General features: G+C 45.1%; 1 protein-coding gene across 1 annotated transcript in view; it reads left to right on the forward strand.

The window, feature by feature from the left end:
* The window catches only part of LOC144766677 (chloride channel CLIC-like protein 1), a 1253199-nt gene that overhangs the window by 238326 nt on the left and 998335 nt on the right, over positions 1-16538 (forward strand). Inside the window, exon 3 of the mRNA XM_078650450.1 lies at positions 9256-9717. Coding sequence (XP_078506576.1) covers positions 9310-9717 — 408 coding nt within the window. The 5' untranslated portion in view covers positions 9256-9309. The remainder of the gene's footprint in view (positions 1-9255; positions 9718-16538) is intronic.

A 16538-nucleotide genomic window follows, 5' to 3' on the forward strand; every position in this document is an offset into this window, starting at 1 on the left:
CGCCATGCCTGGTTGAGAACATCTGGCTTTTTGGGGGATGTCCAAGCCTCTTTGATGGCACCCGCCTCTTCGGAGACCAGGCGGACATGGTGCTGGAGCGCTTTATGGACTTGCAGTCTATAGGCAAGTCCTTGGGCTTCACAGTGGCCACACTTCCCCAGTCAGCCTTTCACCACGGAATGGCCTTTCAGCCGAGCCAGCCATTACACCAGCAACAGGACCGTGCAAGTTCTACAACCTACGTGCGCCTGAGGTTGCGGCTGGTTCCAACCCTGTGGGTCGGGCAAACAGAAGTCACCCCCACAACCAACCATCCTCAGCCTACAAACCCACCTAGTCTTGCCATTCTAGATCATGGGTGTCCAGATGGTGGAAATATCAGCCATCACCTCCACCGCTGGCCGACCATCACGTCAGACAGGTGGGTCCTACAGATAGTACGAAGGGGCTATTCCTTTCTCTTGGAGACTACCCCTCCTTCCATGCCTCCATCCTATTATGGCTGCGAGAGGTTCATTTGATTTTACTCTGGGAGGAAGTCCTGGACCTGGAGCCAGAAGTAGGCTGTGGTTGCTATTCCTGCTACTTTCTGATCCTGAAAAAGAACACAAGGATTCATCCTATCCTAGACCTACGAGCCCTTAACTAGTTCCTCAAAAATTAAAAATCAAGATGCTCACTCTAGCTCAGGTCCTGTCTGCCCTGGACGCAGGAGACTTCCTGCCCATCGATGCTACCTGCAGTTTACGGTAGGCCACGATCATTTTCAGTTCACCATGCTCCTAATTGGCCTAACCAGTACCTCTCATGTGTTCACCAAGGTGATGGCAGTGGTCACAGCTCATTTGCGCAGATCAGGGGTGCCAGTCTTCCCTCATCTCGACGACTGGCTGTTGAAGGCGTGCAGTTTTGGGCCTATCCTCCCCAACGGTGAGTCCAGGATATTCAGGCTATGAAAGCAATGTTTCTTCCTCTATCCTGGATTCTGATGACAATGACTCTGAGGCTGTTGCACCTCATGGCCTCCTGCATCCTGCTAGTAACACATGCCAGATGGCTTAAGTGGGTCCTGATGTTCCAGTGGGCACAGCATCAGGGGAATCTCTCGGACAAGGCCCAGATCTCAGAGAGAGCTGCATGAGACTTGCAGTGGTGGCTAACGAACTGTGATTAGGTAAGAGGCAGACCCCTCTCCCTTCTCCAAACAGATCTTTCAATAGTAACAGATGCATCACTTCTGGAATGGGGCAACTATCTGGCAAAGGTGGAGATGAGAGTACTCTGGTCTCAGACAGACCCCGGACTGCACATCAACCTGCTCGAGCTCCAAGTGATCTGATTGTCATTGAAGGATTTTCTACCCTCCATCAAAGAAAGGCTAGTTGAAATGTTCCCAGAAAACCCCACTGCTATGTGGTACTGCAACAAACAGGGCGGAGTGGGGTTGTGGACTTTTTGTCAAGAGGCCCTGCATCTCTGGACATTGCTGGAGCAGCAGGGCATATCACTGGTGTTTCAACACCTGGCAGGTTCCTTCAATGCCAGGGTGGTCGCGCTCAGCTGTCGATGCCTAGTGGATCACAAGTGGTGTCTCCATCCAGAGATTACGCAAGGTCTCTGTCAGTCTTACCAGATGTAGCCGAGTTGTCTTTCATGTATTACTTTATTAACTTCTTGGTTGCAGGATGGTAAATGTATACATCAGTCTATAAGTCTGGTTATCCTTATACTCCAGCTTCTTCTGATCATACACCACCCCCACAAGGAGCAGCGTGCCTGCTGCTCAGCCTATCTCCAACTATCACCACTCATACACACAGGCACCCAAGCATTCCATGCATCACAGTCACCCCAACATTCCAATACCAACTCTCACTCTGGCTGAGCAGCAGGGTGACCGCTAGACTGGGAAACAAATAATAATACAATCCGGATATAACATATCCCCCTCCTTTTAAATGAAAAATAAAAAGAACGTTAAAACATGGGAGGAACTATGAACAAGCATATACGTAAGCGAAGAAAAAGTTCAAGACTCAGGGAAGCAAACTAAAATTCAACTTTGCAAGAATCTGAACACCAATAAATCAGAAAAGAAAGGTAAACATATTGGCAAGCAATATTAAACCCATCCTCCCCAACCAAATATTTCAGAAAAACATAAGAAGAGAAGGGTAGACCCACCCTTATACAAACACCCATGGCCACAACTATCGGGTGAAACCGAATGTGTAAGGTACAAGAACCAAAAGACCAGCCCTGTGTAAGTGTGTGAAACTAATGTACACGTGTGGCACAAAGTGACTGAAGCACAGAGTGTACAAGAAGTGATGCGCGAAGCGGCTTATACACCCAATAAGAACACGTGTGGCGCAAGGCGGCTTACACACTAGACAACACTTGTGGCACAGGGCAACTTACACACAAGACAACAACACGTGAGGTGCAAGGCGACTTACACACAAGACAAACTGGAAGTGTGGCGCATGGCAACTTGCACACTAAACACGCAAGAGGTGAAGCACAAGGTGACTACTGCACTAACAAATAGAGACGTGTTGCGCATGACGACTTAAACACAAAAAGTAAAGAAGCGTAAGACCAACACAGAGAGATGGGGAAACCACCCACCAAGATCTCAAAACCTCCTTCATGTAAGGAAGAGTAGCGTAAATGTGAGTGGAGAACAGCCTTGGTGAGATCTGTCCGTCTCCGCAGAGAACGCGCAATGTCAGCAGTTTTGCGCGTGGGAGTTTCCCAGGCGGCTCTTGCTAGGAGACCCTTTTAGTCTCGAGTGGAGCTCAGGCCTCCTGTATGCCTTTCCGCCCATACCATTCCTGCCCAGAATTCCCAAGAATATAAGGAGCTACCGGGCCCAAGTCATTCTTGTGGCTCCGTACTGGGCATGGAGAGTCTGGTATCCTGAACTTATCCGCATGAGCTTCGATCAGGCTGCTCCTTCGGTAGGATCTTCTGTTGCAGCAGCAGGGGAGGGTCCTCCACCTGAACCTGTCATCTCCAACCCTTCTTGCGTAGAGATTGAGCAGCAGCAGTTAACCGCATTCGACCTTCCTCCCAAAGTCTGTAATGTTATATTTTGGCAACCCAGCATCCCCCCACCAAGTTGGTATAACCCTGTCGATGGAACAAACTTGTAATATATTGTACAGAAAAATCCATCAAACCTCTTTCTGCTTCCCTTTCTGAAGTTTTTCTTTTTATTTTGACCTTTGCCTAGCAGGAGTCTGCTCTGGGCACTCTAAAACTGTACCTTTCAGCCCTGTCTGCCTTTCTTCAGCTGCCAGACCAACCCTCATTATTTAAATCTTCCATTGTAAATAGATTCCTCAAAGGCCTTGTACATATGCTCCCCCCTTCCCCTTTTTATCATGCCTCAGTGAGACCTTAACTTGGTTCTCACCTTCCTGATTTGCGCTCCATTTAAACCTCTGAACAATTGCCCCCTCTGTCTGCTTACCACCAAAACAGCCTTTTTTGTGGTAATCGGATCTGCCAGTGGGGTGAGTGAATTGCAGCCTTTGTCATGCACACCCCCTTACCTGACAGTATTCCCTGACAAATTAGTGCTACGCACTAGGGCCTCCATCTACGGGCAATCTGTGACCTTGCCCACTTTCTAAGCTCCACCGCATCCCTCTAAGGAAGAGAAGCAACTCCACCACCTAGATCCAAAAAGAGTGGTGTTGTTCTATCTTGACTGCACAAAAGAATTCCAGGTGGATGACCAACTCTTCGTGGGCTATGTTGGGATAAAAGAAAGGTTGTGCTGTACAGAATAGGACTATCTCATGTTGGGTTGTCCTCTGCATCAAGATTTGCTATGCTCTGGTGAAGAAACAATCTCCTGAAGAGCTCATTCCACCAGAGTTAAGGCTACTATCATAGCTTTGCAGCATGGAGTTCCAGTCATTGACATTGGTCAGGCAGCAACATGGGCATCCCTGCACATGTTCACCAAGCATTAGTGTCTCGATGGTCAGGGCCGTTGGGAAGACCTCTCTGGTCGATATGGGCCCTCAGGTTGAAACTTGTCCAGCAGTCCCTCTTCCGAAGGTGGTATTGCTTGGATATCTATTAAGAGGTAAGGAATATGCGGCTAGATGTTGCTATGAGATAAATGTTACTTACCTTCGGTAACGCCTTATCTGGTAGAGACATGATCTAACAGCAGATTCCTTACTGACCCACCCAACCTCCCCACGTTGTGGACGAATTTATAGGCTCACAGCTGTTCACTTTCAGGGCCCTCGTTGTTCAAAACACATCCCTGTCAGTGTAGTTCTTGGCTGTGCTCTTCTGGGATGGAATTTTGTGAAAAGTAACTGATGTCAGCGTGCCGAGGTAGCGCCTGTATAAGTGACATGGATGTCACTTCCGGCATGGACATCACGCAGAGCCGACCAGTGCTCAGGGGTATTGCTTGAATAAGTCTTCCAGATCTAGTCTGCCACCTGAGAAATTCAAAGGTAAGGAATATGCAGCTAGATCAGCACTCTAGTAGTTAAGATGTTACCGTGTTACCGAAGGTAACTAACTTGTTCTTTAGTGCAACCACAAACCCCCAACTCCCAAGAGAAGAAGTAATCTCACCTCATTTCCTTCTGAATGTTGTTAATGACCATCTGCCCTGCTTTGTACTGCTCTGAAAAGTGTCCCAGACCTATCTATAATGAGTGATTCATGGACTGGAACATAAGGGTCATGGATTACATATGGTCTCCTAGTTTAGTCCTCATCCTTTCTACCTCTTTCCTAACTTCGTTCTCTGTGTACATTATTTCACTATCATTGTACAGACTGAAGTCTACTGTAATTTCCCAGAAGGTCATGACATTTACCCGGGGACTAAGGACAAAAGTGTCCCAGTACATAAGGGATCTGAGGCTCAAGGCAGAAATCGTCTCGGACCTCACACTCACCCTCCTGAGAACACAGTGTCCTGTCAGATGTGTTCCTAAAACATATGCCATTTCCCATTGCCCATAGGGGAGTTGTCATTGGCTTCTAGATCCAGGAAACTTTTTCTAGGAGTAATTTTGCATCCACAAATTGCATGGTGTCCAGGGGACAATAGATAGTTGAGCGCTGTGGCACAGGTGGAGGCGACCATGTGGGTACCCTTTCCAAAGCGCAATGGGGACAACAGCTGAAGTTGCCTCACCGGCATTGTGGTCAGCAAACTCCATTGACAACTTCTGGTGCCCAATGGTACTTCTATGTCTATTTCCAGTTTCTAGGAGGACCATTGGCCATTGATGGTAACAGGGTAACAGGGGACTGAATCAAGCCAAGTGCCTTCCTAGAGCCAGGGAACCTTTTTATTACTTTGGAATTTGCACTTTTGACCAGGTCATAAGGCTCATGGTCACTGGCAGATTCAGAGAGTGTTCTTTGCGAAAGACGAAAGGCTTTATTAAAGACCAAAGTATGGCTTACTGGGCATGTAGTTGTTAGATGTTCTTTTAATGCTCCTATGATGGTGTCTTCTACTGGTAAGGTGAATTGTAAGTTCAGTTGATCATTCCCTTCGAACAAATGTAACAACGCCTGATTCAGCTTGCCATACCTCACTAACTCCCTTCCACTTTCCAATCCTTAAATTTCTCCCTCGGCCTGTATCTTCCTCTTGGCTCCTATTAACTTTCTCATCTTACGCAATGGTGCTAACAAGTGAATTTGTTACTGCCCAAAACTCCTTCCACATCCTCCAATTCACTTCTTTGCACTCAATTGTGTTAGTGTTTACTACTCTAGAGCCCCCTGAACTCTCTTTTGTACCCAGGATAATAAATCAGCATGATGAGCACAATGCAACTACATCTTTTCATCTCAGTGTAGACCACCAAGTGCATGGCTGTTTTTGTTGCAGAGAAAACAATTGTGCGGGACTTGGAGATGGGAAGGGTGGTTCTCTGACAGAGAGGCACATATGTTTTTTTGTTTTTTTGCCCAGTTGCTCCAGGTTAGAGGAGTTAATGATCAGGTATCGAATGACCAGGGAATCTTCTTTTCTCAACCACTCTGGATCCCTGGATGAAGTTTCTTGGTGTTCAATGCACTGTACAAATACTGCAGCATTTACCACATCTTATACAACCACTTTCAATCGTGAATTGTATAATCTGTACGTATGTAGAAACTGATATTATCATGTCAGATGATAGAACAATGACCGGATGTGTTATTACTTGCATATTTTTTTTTTTTGCAGAGTTTTATATAGCGCGAACTAGACCCGAACCGAATCGGGTATCAGAGCGCTTTACATATGTTTCCAGTTACGTTATATGAGGACACACTTTCATTTTAGGCACGGGGAGATTAAGTGATTTGCCCAGAATCACAGGAGGTTTTGGCATCATTACCCAGACTCGAACCCAGATCCCCAGGTCCGAGGTCGAGCGCCCTAGCCGTTAGGCCAACTCCTCTCCCCTCTCCAACTCCTCTCCCCTTTTAAATCATTTGTAATGATGCCTAACTTTACTTCGGCTAACTAAATGCTACATTCTTCTATTGTTACAGAAACATTTCATGTAACGGGTGAATTTGGATTCTGGACACAGTCAAAGATACTTAATACAACAATCCCCAGGATCCTGAGTTTCTGCTGTCCATAACTCTTACGATGCAGATCTCTCTGGCTGTGGGCCAGACTGGGCTGGGAAGGAGCCACTTAGGATAGCACCATAATATGATCAGGATCATTCCTGTATAGCAAAGAACAGCTATGCTACCCAGTTCCATGCTAGCCATAGCTCATGCAATTGTTTTCCTTGATCGGAGGTGGTACGGGTGGGGCCGCACAACATTTTCAGTATCCTCAAATACATTGATGGGCAAAGAGTCAAGACGATCCTTAGAAGGTTTCCGTGCCGTACCTTCTTTCCTCATGGTAGGAGTTGGAAGGCAGAAACTCGTGTTGGGCACTGAGAAAAGTGAAAAGGTCTTCCATTGCTCGGATAGTGGGTCCAGTGAAGAGGATACTGACTTATTTTCATTGTTCTGGATTGATTATTCATTGAATGGTCTGTCACTTTTGAACTCAATTTATTCAACTCCTGGTTTGAGATCTGTAGTGGTTTTAGGATTACAATGTGATAGCTTCACAATGGGAAAATATATTGCAATCTCAAAAAAACGCAGAGCTCTTTACCTGGGGGGCAATCAAAGGAAATTGGTGTCAACTGCAAAAAATCTGCACAGCGCCAATCTTTACTTACACGTGCCCAATCGATACTACAATGCAAAAATAAGGAAATGTCTACTTATCATGGCTGCTCTGAGCAGCAAGAAAGAGGAGTTGTTACAGTTATCAGGTTGGTTTATGTGCAGCACTGGACTATGGTGGATCAGCTCCCATCTTGGGAGTTGTATGTTTGTGGTCTAAGAACATTGCTTATTTTGAGCCAGTGGTTTCCGGTGCTCTGCGCTGGCACTCAATTGTAAGCACCTGCTCAAGTGAATGCCCAATGTCTTTCAAATTTTGAAATAAGCACAACAATAGTATTTAATAAGTCAATCTAAATAAAAAATTAACAACCTCTGTCCTTCACTCCATTATTAGAGCTCTGGGTGCCCTGGAATAGTTTTAATTTGTCACAGTTGTAGGAGTGCGATGGTTAACGCTTGTGTTGATTCCGTCAGTGGCAGCGCGGATGGGGGCAATAGGTGGTGCAGGGTGCAGGGAGTGGCCTCCCGAAATGGGCCCTGGCACTTACTTTTTTTTTTTTACAAATTAAGTTTTTTTTTGGTGTGTTTACTTCGCTTATTGTTCCGATATAGCTGCTATTTAAATAAAGCCCGATGAAAATGCATACTTTGAAGCCTCCAGTCCTATCATAGAATACAGAGGTTGTGCTAGCAAGCAAGACTGACGGCTCTAGTCTAGGACAACTGAAGACTCTACTGTTGGGGTAGCTAGTTTGGGGTCCTGAGTGACTCCCATATATTTCATCTGCACAGTGACTTGTGCTCGAAGTTAGTGGTCATAAATTAATTGAAAAGAGTGTTGCATTGTTAAAATTGGATTATGTTCTCTACCCACCATTAGTTTAAGGAAATGTATTCTTCTTCAAAAGCCAAGTTCCACAGCAGGGAGTGGCCCTGTGCAGGAGGGGGGTTGTGGAGGGGGGGCGAAAAGCAGGTCCCCGTATCACTGCTGTGCAATGGGCTCCCAGACTTTGAGTGGCCCCATTCATCCCACAGCCTATTAATATTAGTGAGATATGGGAAACTCCGCTGTCACTCAACACATTCTGAAGGGGGGAGGGTATCATTTTGTGTTACGCCGCTGGCCCTGTTTTCCAGAACAACGGAAGCGAAGGAACTCCACAATATACTTGGTTTTAGTTTCTGGAATACTTGGTCCCCGAGTAGAAGCAAGCAATCCTATATGATTGTGTCCTCTTAAAACGAATCTTTGTGACGTAGCTTGAGTGATTCAGGGCATGTGGAGCAGATTCCTCTTAGAAGTAATAAAGTTAGTATCCATAGAGTAGATATGGGAAACAACCTTTACAACGCACTACCATTACAACGAAACTTTTACAACGCAACATTCATTACATCGCATGCCATTACAACGCAACCATTACAACGCAACCATTACAACGCATGACACTACAATGCATGACACTACAACGCATGTCATTACAACGCATACCATTACAACGCATAACATTACAACGCATAGTACCCTTACACTATCCAACACTTACCCTATTGTTGCACCCCCTGGAGTTAGAATAGTAATTTTTACCCCTACACTATCCAACACTTACCCTACTGTTGCACCCCCCTGAAGTTACAATAGTAATTTTTTACCCCTACACTATCTAATACTTACCATACATGCAATGTAATGGTATGCGTTATAATGGTATGCGTTGTAAAGATAATATGCGTTGAAATGGAATGCGCTGTAAAGGTAGTTTTTAAAAATTCGTTGTAATGGAATGCGTTGTAATGGATGTTGCGTTGTAAAAAATGCGTTGTAAAGGTATGCGTTGTAAAAGTATGCGTTGTAACGTCATACATCCGTAGATCTAATAGTATCCGGGGTGTCTTGGATTTGCAGACGATGCCGGCTGCCCACTCAACCGAGGCTCCTCTTCAAATCCTTTGCATTGCAATTTATAGCCGCATAAGTGACATAACAAGGGGAGCATTGAGTGTTACTTATTTTTATTTTTTTAAATGATGGCTAATGTGCCATTTCTTCTCATTTTCTTGCAGGTGCATCCTGGATACATCCACTGTTAAAAAGGAGGCTTTTGTGTGTGCCACAAGATGGAATCTCTCCGAATGTGGGTGGCCCAGAAACTTTGGTTTTTGAAAAGCAGGATTTGGGGCTCATCTGACTCCGAGCCACTTCCGTTATCCAAGTGGTCTTCAGAATCCCCTTTTCGCACGTGGAACATGCACTCCAAGGCCTTTCTTGCCGCATCCATTCTCCTCTTTGTGGCCTTCTTTGTGCTCGCGTGGCGCAGAAGAAAGGTGATGTACTCCAAGCAACTGGTGAGGCGAAGACCCGCTCCAAGATCACAGGGTGCGCCTGCTGCTGCTGGTCAGCTGCTGCACACCTGGTTGGAAGGATTTGCCTTGTTTTTGGTGCTTTGCATGATGCTGACTCTTCCCTGGGAATGGGTGCGCTTGTACCAGATAGAAGTGGCGAAGAAGATGGCAGTCCTTTCAGAGGTAAGGTCTGGTTTAAGAGCACAGCTGTCCAGATGTTATTATAACCAATTCTTTCAAATATGAAAGCATGACAGTTCTTTATTGCCTATATGTGTTCAATTCAGCAGCATTGTCAATGACAATAGGGTAGGCTTTAATTTTCTCAACAGCATTTGAAAATGCCTATATTTACATGCACCTCAACCTCAGATCTATTGGCTTAGCCAATGATGGTTCCATTAACTTCTACTCAGTGTTGTAGAAGAGCTCAGCTCGTTGTCGACTTGCGACAGTCTTCACGGTATAGTTCATGGGCTGGTGTGCAATTATTTGGTTTGGGTTTAGTTTTCTGTGCAACTGTGAGAAAGGAAAGCACAATTGAATGAAAAGTTTTATCAATTTGACATACACCATGCAAAATACTCCCACTGTGAACTAAAGGCATGCAATATTTTTTTTATTTTTTTTAATGTGACCCAGAACTGCTAAGTTCATCTTGCTTTATGCTTTTGAACTAAATGAAAGATGTTAAGATTTCAGAAAGCTACAGTGAAGAGGTATTTCAGTGATGCATTGGAGGCTATTTACAGTGGTGTCTTTCTTTAAAAGAAAGTAATTGATAGTGTTTTTCACAGGCCTATTATCTCCAGCCTGTAGGGGCTGATCTGATCCAGTGGCGGCTGCTTCGGAACAGGGGTGGTGAGGCAGGGGAGGATGAAAAACTAAACAAACTTAACTTTGCCGCTGAAAGCCTCCCCAATACTTAAGACTTTTAACCTATAGCGATGTAGTTGGTATAAATCACACCGAACCGTCTTATTTCATGTGAGGGCCCTGTGTTTATGAATGCGCTCATACATCTGAGGTGGGAAGCTAGAGTCCAAAGAAGGAGGGAATCACAATCTGTGATCTTTTAATCCTGACACCCCATTTTGCGGATCTCCTTTGGATGGGAAACCAGAATAGTCCAGCGTTAAGCGAGTGGTCTGGGATCTGGGTCTTGGTTCAGTATAAGCCATTGAAGTAAACCTTGGGCTCTGGATGTTGGGGTCCTGCCTCCATGCTTCATCCGTTTGAAGGTTTCTCAGGTGTGCAGTTGCAAAGCGATGGTTCCTGTTCTGCTAACAGTGTTAGTTTCTGCAGGTCGCCTGAACTGTACACAGCGGTCCATGGGAGTCAATTGAACACTTTAATATATCCTGATATGTGACACACCTTTTGCTTGCTAAGACACATTCTGGATTCCTGCCTATGAAACATTTGCAATGTAATGGTGAGTTTCTTGGAGAGGTGTGGCGCCTCGGCCAGGGCGACTGACGCTGGAATCTGCGAATCAGGGTTCGATCCCCGGCTCCAGCGGCAGGTCAGCCCAGCACCATGTGACTCTGGGCAATAGCTCGCTTAATCTTCCCGACGGCCCCCAGCGCCTAGAGACCCTTACGGGTGATTGTGCGCTTTACAAATGTGGATTATTATTATTATATTATTATTATTGGAGAGCACACGTAATGTGTTTGCACGGATCTGAACCCGTTATCAATGGCCCTCTTGGTACGTTCACCGATCAGTTTGGGAGAGTGGGAAGTTTTTAGTGAGGGAGATAGCTGTAGGTTGATGACCTTAGCACTGCATTGACTTGGGGAGCGGAGAAAAGGTCTGGATCTTAGCAGAAAGCAGCTTTTGCATCATTTCCACTGTATCAAGACTTTCCGTTTCTGAAACCACCTCCCACAGTAGGCTTTACTAGTGGGTACATTTTTGAAGGATATTCTTATGGGTAATATTGGTGATATAAGTGATTTAATGCTTTTAATAATTTAGTTTAAAAACTTCTGTGGCACATATAAGACAGATAAGTAAAAGAGTGCTTTCCATGGAAACCAGTAAACCGGAGGTTTACATCATCGTATAACGAAGAGTGCGAGTAAATTAACATAAATTGATTGGGTAGCGAATTGGGAAATGGGTTAGATTGTAAATGTGTACTAAACACAGGGGATGGTGGAGATAAATCATAGATAATCCTGAGTCTTGCTGAGGAAGGCAATACATATTCAGGATTTTAACTGCTTGAACAGCTGAGTCTTGAGTTGTTTCTTGAATGTCAAAAGATGAGTTGAGTTACTTAACTCATGCAAGAGAGTTCATGCCGAAACACTGATGCCTGAGAAGGATTGTTGCTGGCAGTGGATGTTTTCAATTACGCCCCTTTAGATGACATATTTCTGATTCATGCTGCTTACAAAGCTACTTTCTGTTAATGTTGGGGTTGGCGGCATATAAAAGGTGGGGAGTTCAGACAGGCAAGTGGGGAGTGACCCAGGAACTTCTCCTAGCACCTTGATCTCAGCCTTAGCTCCAGTAATGTTATGTTATGTTATGTTATGTTATGTTATGTTATACATTTATTTTTATAGCGCACGGCTACTCCAAAGGAGTGTCCCGGCGCTTTATCGAGGCAGCTCAAAATAAAAAACATAACACCAAACCGCGAACAACTGAGACAGGGAGAAAACAACAGAGATACTAAAGGTTAAAAAGCCAGGTCTTCAGGCTCTTCCTGAAGTGAAGCAGATTTTAAGAGGACCGTATGGCCAGAGGCAGGGTGTTCCACAACTGAGGGGCCCTCAAACTAAAGGAGCGCCCCCCAGTACGTGCCTTCCTGATTCGAGGAACCACAGCCAAGAACAAAGATTCAGAACGCAAAGATCTGGCCGGACGGTAAAAGGCGAGCCTGCGTTGGAGGTACTTTGCTCCCACGCCAAAAAGCGCTTTATGAGCCAACGTCAGAACTTTAAACATGATCCGCTTCCGGATGGGCAGCCAATGAAGCGACTGCAACAAACCGGAGGCTCCTACTCGCCTGTGGAGGCCAAACATGGCGCGGGCTGCAGCATTCTGCACAACCTGCAGCCGCTGAACAAGATAGTCCGGCAGACCACTGTACAGGACATTAGCATAGTCCAATCTGGAACCAACTAAGGCCTGCACAGTGATCTTTCTATGCTCTTCTGTGAGCAGAGGCAAAAACTTCCGGAGCATCTTGAGTAGCCCAAAGCAAGTGCCCGTTAGGCCACGAACATGTGGCACCAGCGTCAGGCTGTTGTCCATCTTTACTCCCAGATTCTTTGCCACCAGCGATGCCAGGGCAGGGGGACACATATCTGTGGGCCACCAGGCCCGCCAGTCGGGGTCAAGGGAGCAGCCGAAGACAACACCTCCGATTTATTGGAATTGGCCTTGAGACCATTCGACTGGAACCAGCTGAAGACCCACTCCAGACAGCCCCGGATATTCTCCCCATCAAAAGCCTGATCTTTCCCACACGTGAAGATCAACTGCGTGTCATCAGCGTAGGTAATATATATTGAGCTCTCTTTCCTCCATTGTAGCACATGGTCCAGGCATGTGGTGATAGTGCCATTGTTTGGTGGCTTGTTTTAAAACTATCTGGGGGTCCTCATTCGGTGCTGTTCATTACGCTCCATGTGAACAGTTCTTAGAAGAGCAGTCTAAAGAACAATAATCTCCATCTCAAACGCATGAGGACAGTTCCAAAAGTCCAGGCCAAACATATTGGCTCCGATTTGAGAGGAATGGATCCTTCCCATTGTGGATATGGCAACTTCAGCCCCATCCCCAGTATGTGGTCGGGCACAGGGTCATAGACCGAGGCTGACAAGCAGTGTGGCTACTTTATTGTCCTCCAATAGTACTGAGAATTGCTCTCTGATATTAACTAAGGCTGCGTCAGTGCCTCCAACAAGCCTGGACCCCGATTGATGGTGCTGTAGGATTATTCCCCTAATCACAGATTTACTATGGATACATCTACCTGCAAATTTCTCACTTTTTGAATATCCCCAGGTGTTTGACTGGATCTGTAAACTTTGCAACAGTTCTCCTGTCTGTAGATTACGCAGACTCCCTCCTGGTGTCAACAAGGGATTTTAATGAGTCTAGATCTGTCAGCCACCGAAGAGGAAACCATACACTCATTTATTGCCATTGCGCGGTCAATCGCCGGACTGCTAACAGCCCTCGTAGTTACTTCTTGCTTTGAACGCCGGAGATAGTTTGATAGTAAGTGCTCCCGGGCTCTCCGGCAACTGAAGATGACCTTGAAACAATCCCCACCCAATAGAACCTAGGTGGCTAGTTGCCGGAGTAAGTATAAGGGGGCCCTTTAGGAACTTAGGGCGCTTACTTCAAAAACAAGCATGAGGCGAGTTAACAGAAGCAAGTGAGCAAAGGAACTGTACTCTTTTTATGGCGGGTTACTAATAGCCCCTGCTTCTCAGAGCCGGAAAAAACAGACCTGTGGCATCACCTCTGATCAATGGAAAGTCAATTCTGAGGGAGTGTACAATTTTGGACAAGGTGAGGGACTTGTTAACGACTTACATCTCGGCCCCAGTGATGCTCCCCTTAAATTTCTTCATGAAGAAGTCAGGCTTGGTATCGAGGGATTGTCCCGGAATAAGGCCCTGGACTCAATGGGATTCCTCTGGACCTTTTCGAACAATGTTGACGTTTGAGCACCAGTTTTGACCAGGGTATTAAATGCTGCAGTAACGACAGCAATGCCATCCTCATGGTCCACCGCCACCATTGTCCAGATCTTCAAGAAGGGCGATAGAGATAATCCTCACTGTTACCTCCCTATATCCCTTACTGACTCCACAGTCAAGGTTCTGGACCGGGTTTTAATAAACAGGCTCTCCGCATAGTCTGATACAAACAAACCAAATTATTTCGGAGGTGCAATATGGTTTTCGCACAGGCAAGTCAACAACAGATCGGTGTTAATCTCTATCTTTTAATTTCTAAATATACAATCACCAAAGCTGGATCCCTTTTCTTGGGCTTTATGGACCGCACCTCAGCATTTGACCGGTTGAACCGTGATAAATTGTCGATTATACGTGGTGATCTGGGAGTGGAGCCGGCGATTATAAATGTATTGGCAACTCTTTATGCCCATACCACTGCTGCAGTTACATACACACAAGAGGGGGTACTTACTTGTTATTTTAAATGCTCTAGAGGGGTTTGCCAAGGGTGTATTCTAGCAACATTTTTATGCATTTTATATATCAAGGGTTGAGAATCCACCCTGATAGCATTACAAGCTGACACACCCAGAATAGACAGGAGACCAGAAACTCTTGGATGATGTAGTATTGATAGCGTGCACACCAATGGCCCTCCAGGTCCTAATAGATGGGTTTGTTTCTTTTATGATAGGCTAGACCTGTTTCCTAATTCCACAAAATTATATGTCATGGAATCAAGTAATCGGGCAATCAGACCTAAGATCTACAAGGCAGAAACACACAGTTTAGTCAAGGTCCTGACTTTCTCCTACCTTGGAATCCTATTTGATGCTAAATTAAATTGGAAATACATGAAGGAAGGAAAGCTATTGCACATGAAGAAATCTATGAGAGCTATTACAAATTATGCCCACAGATTAGGCACATGGTCAACAAGATGATTTTAAAGTTATACCAATCTTTCTGCATTTCTAAGGGTTTGTACGGAAGCGAGGTCTGGGCGTACATGGCGGTTAGCAAACTACAGACTGCACAAAATAAATCTTTAAGACGGATTTTGAAAGTCTCCCAGTGTACTCCCTCGTATTCCGTGCACAAAGAACTAGGTATTAAGTACATAACTGAACTGGTTGCTTCAAGCCTTCATTGTGATGGGTGAAGATCTGATCAAGTGAGGAGTCCGCTTTTAACCGGTCAGTAATCTTGGACTGCCTCTTGCTTGATCAAGCATTCAAAATCCAATGGTTAAGGTTTGTTAGGGAGACCCTGGCGACCCTAGGAAGAGCAGACATTTTCCTAAGACATGATTCAATGAAGCCTCAGGACAAGAACTTATTTATCCGTTTTAACTAGTGCCTATGACGGATTTTTAATTACTTGTTTTAGACTAAATCTGCTCCACCACCTATTGGCATCTCCGGCTGGCTTTGTTTTACATGTAGCAGAAAAAGGTCTCTGTGGTTGCGACAATAAGTCTCCACAGGATACCCTGCTTCTTAAACCTTTTTTTTTTTTTTAAAGAAATGAGATTTAGGCAAGCTTGTGTAGCTCTGTTGTATTTGCAACTCCTGCCTAATGTGTGCACGCTTTTTGTTGTAACAAACTTTCTAAGAGCTGTCCTAAGATCAAGGAATTTTAGAGGTGACTGATGGATATAAGGAATTTTACGAGTTTGCACATATTGTGACCTGTTGATTTCAATGAATTTGTTACTGTATTTTTTCTGTTTCTTTTATGGCTGTGATTACTGCCGAATAAAGATTATTTTGATCTTGGTGTCAGTTGCAGTGCAGATGTGTAAAATCACTGGAGCCGTATAGCACCACCTGGCACCCTGATATCCGTTCCCTTTTTCTGCAACCATCGAAACTGTGCCGGAGTTGCTCACCGTGAAGATTTTTTTTTTAAGTTTTGAAGTGCCTATGCCTTTGGGATGTCTCCCTTTAAGTAGTCAAGGCTTGAGTTACCCCGGAGCAGGTTTTGTTTGGTTTCACAGGTATCGGGAATGTAAAATTACCTTAAGGTCTCCCAACACTGAAGGCAGTATTTAATTATGGGAGATATAAGTAAGATTAAAAACACAGGTGGATGTGGACAGAGTTTATTATGATCTCCCACATCTCTGGTCTACATGTTTTAGCCATCCACCACACACCACCCCCCCCCCCCCCCACACACACACATTCACACTCTCTGTACCATAATATAGTTCACAGAAGTGTCTTCTCTTAATTAGTGGACGCCTGATGCCCCATATGGATCTCTAGAAGGTAGCTTGCTCATTAG

This window comes from Lissotriton helveticus, chromosome 7 (genome assembly GCF_964261635.1).
Source record: "Lissotriton helveticus chromosome 7, aLisHel1.1, whole genome shotgun sequence".
NCBI lineage: Eukaryota > Metazoa > Chordata > Amphibia > Caudata > Salamandridae > Lissotriton > Lissotriton helveticus.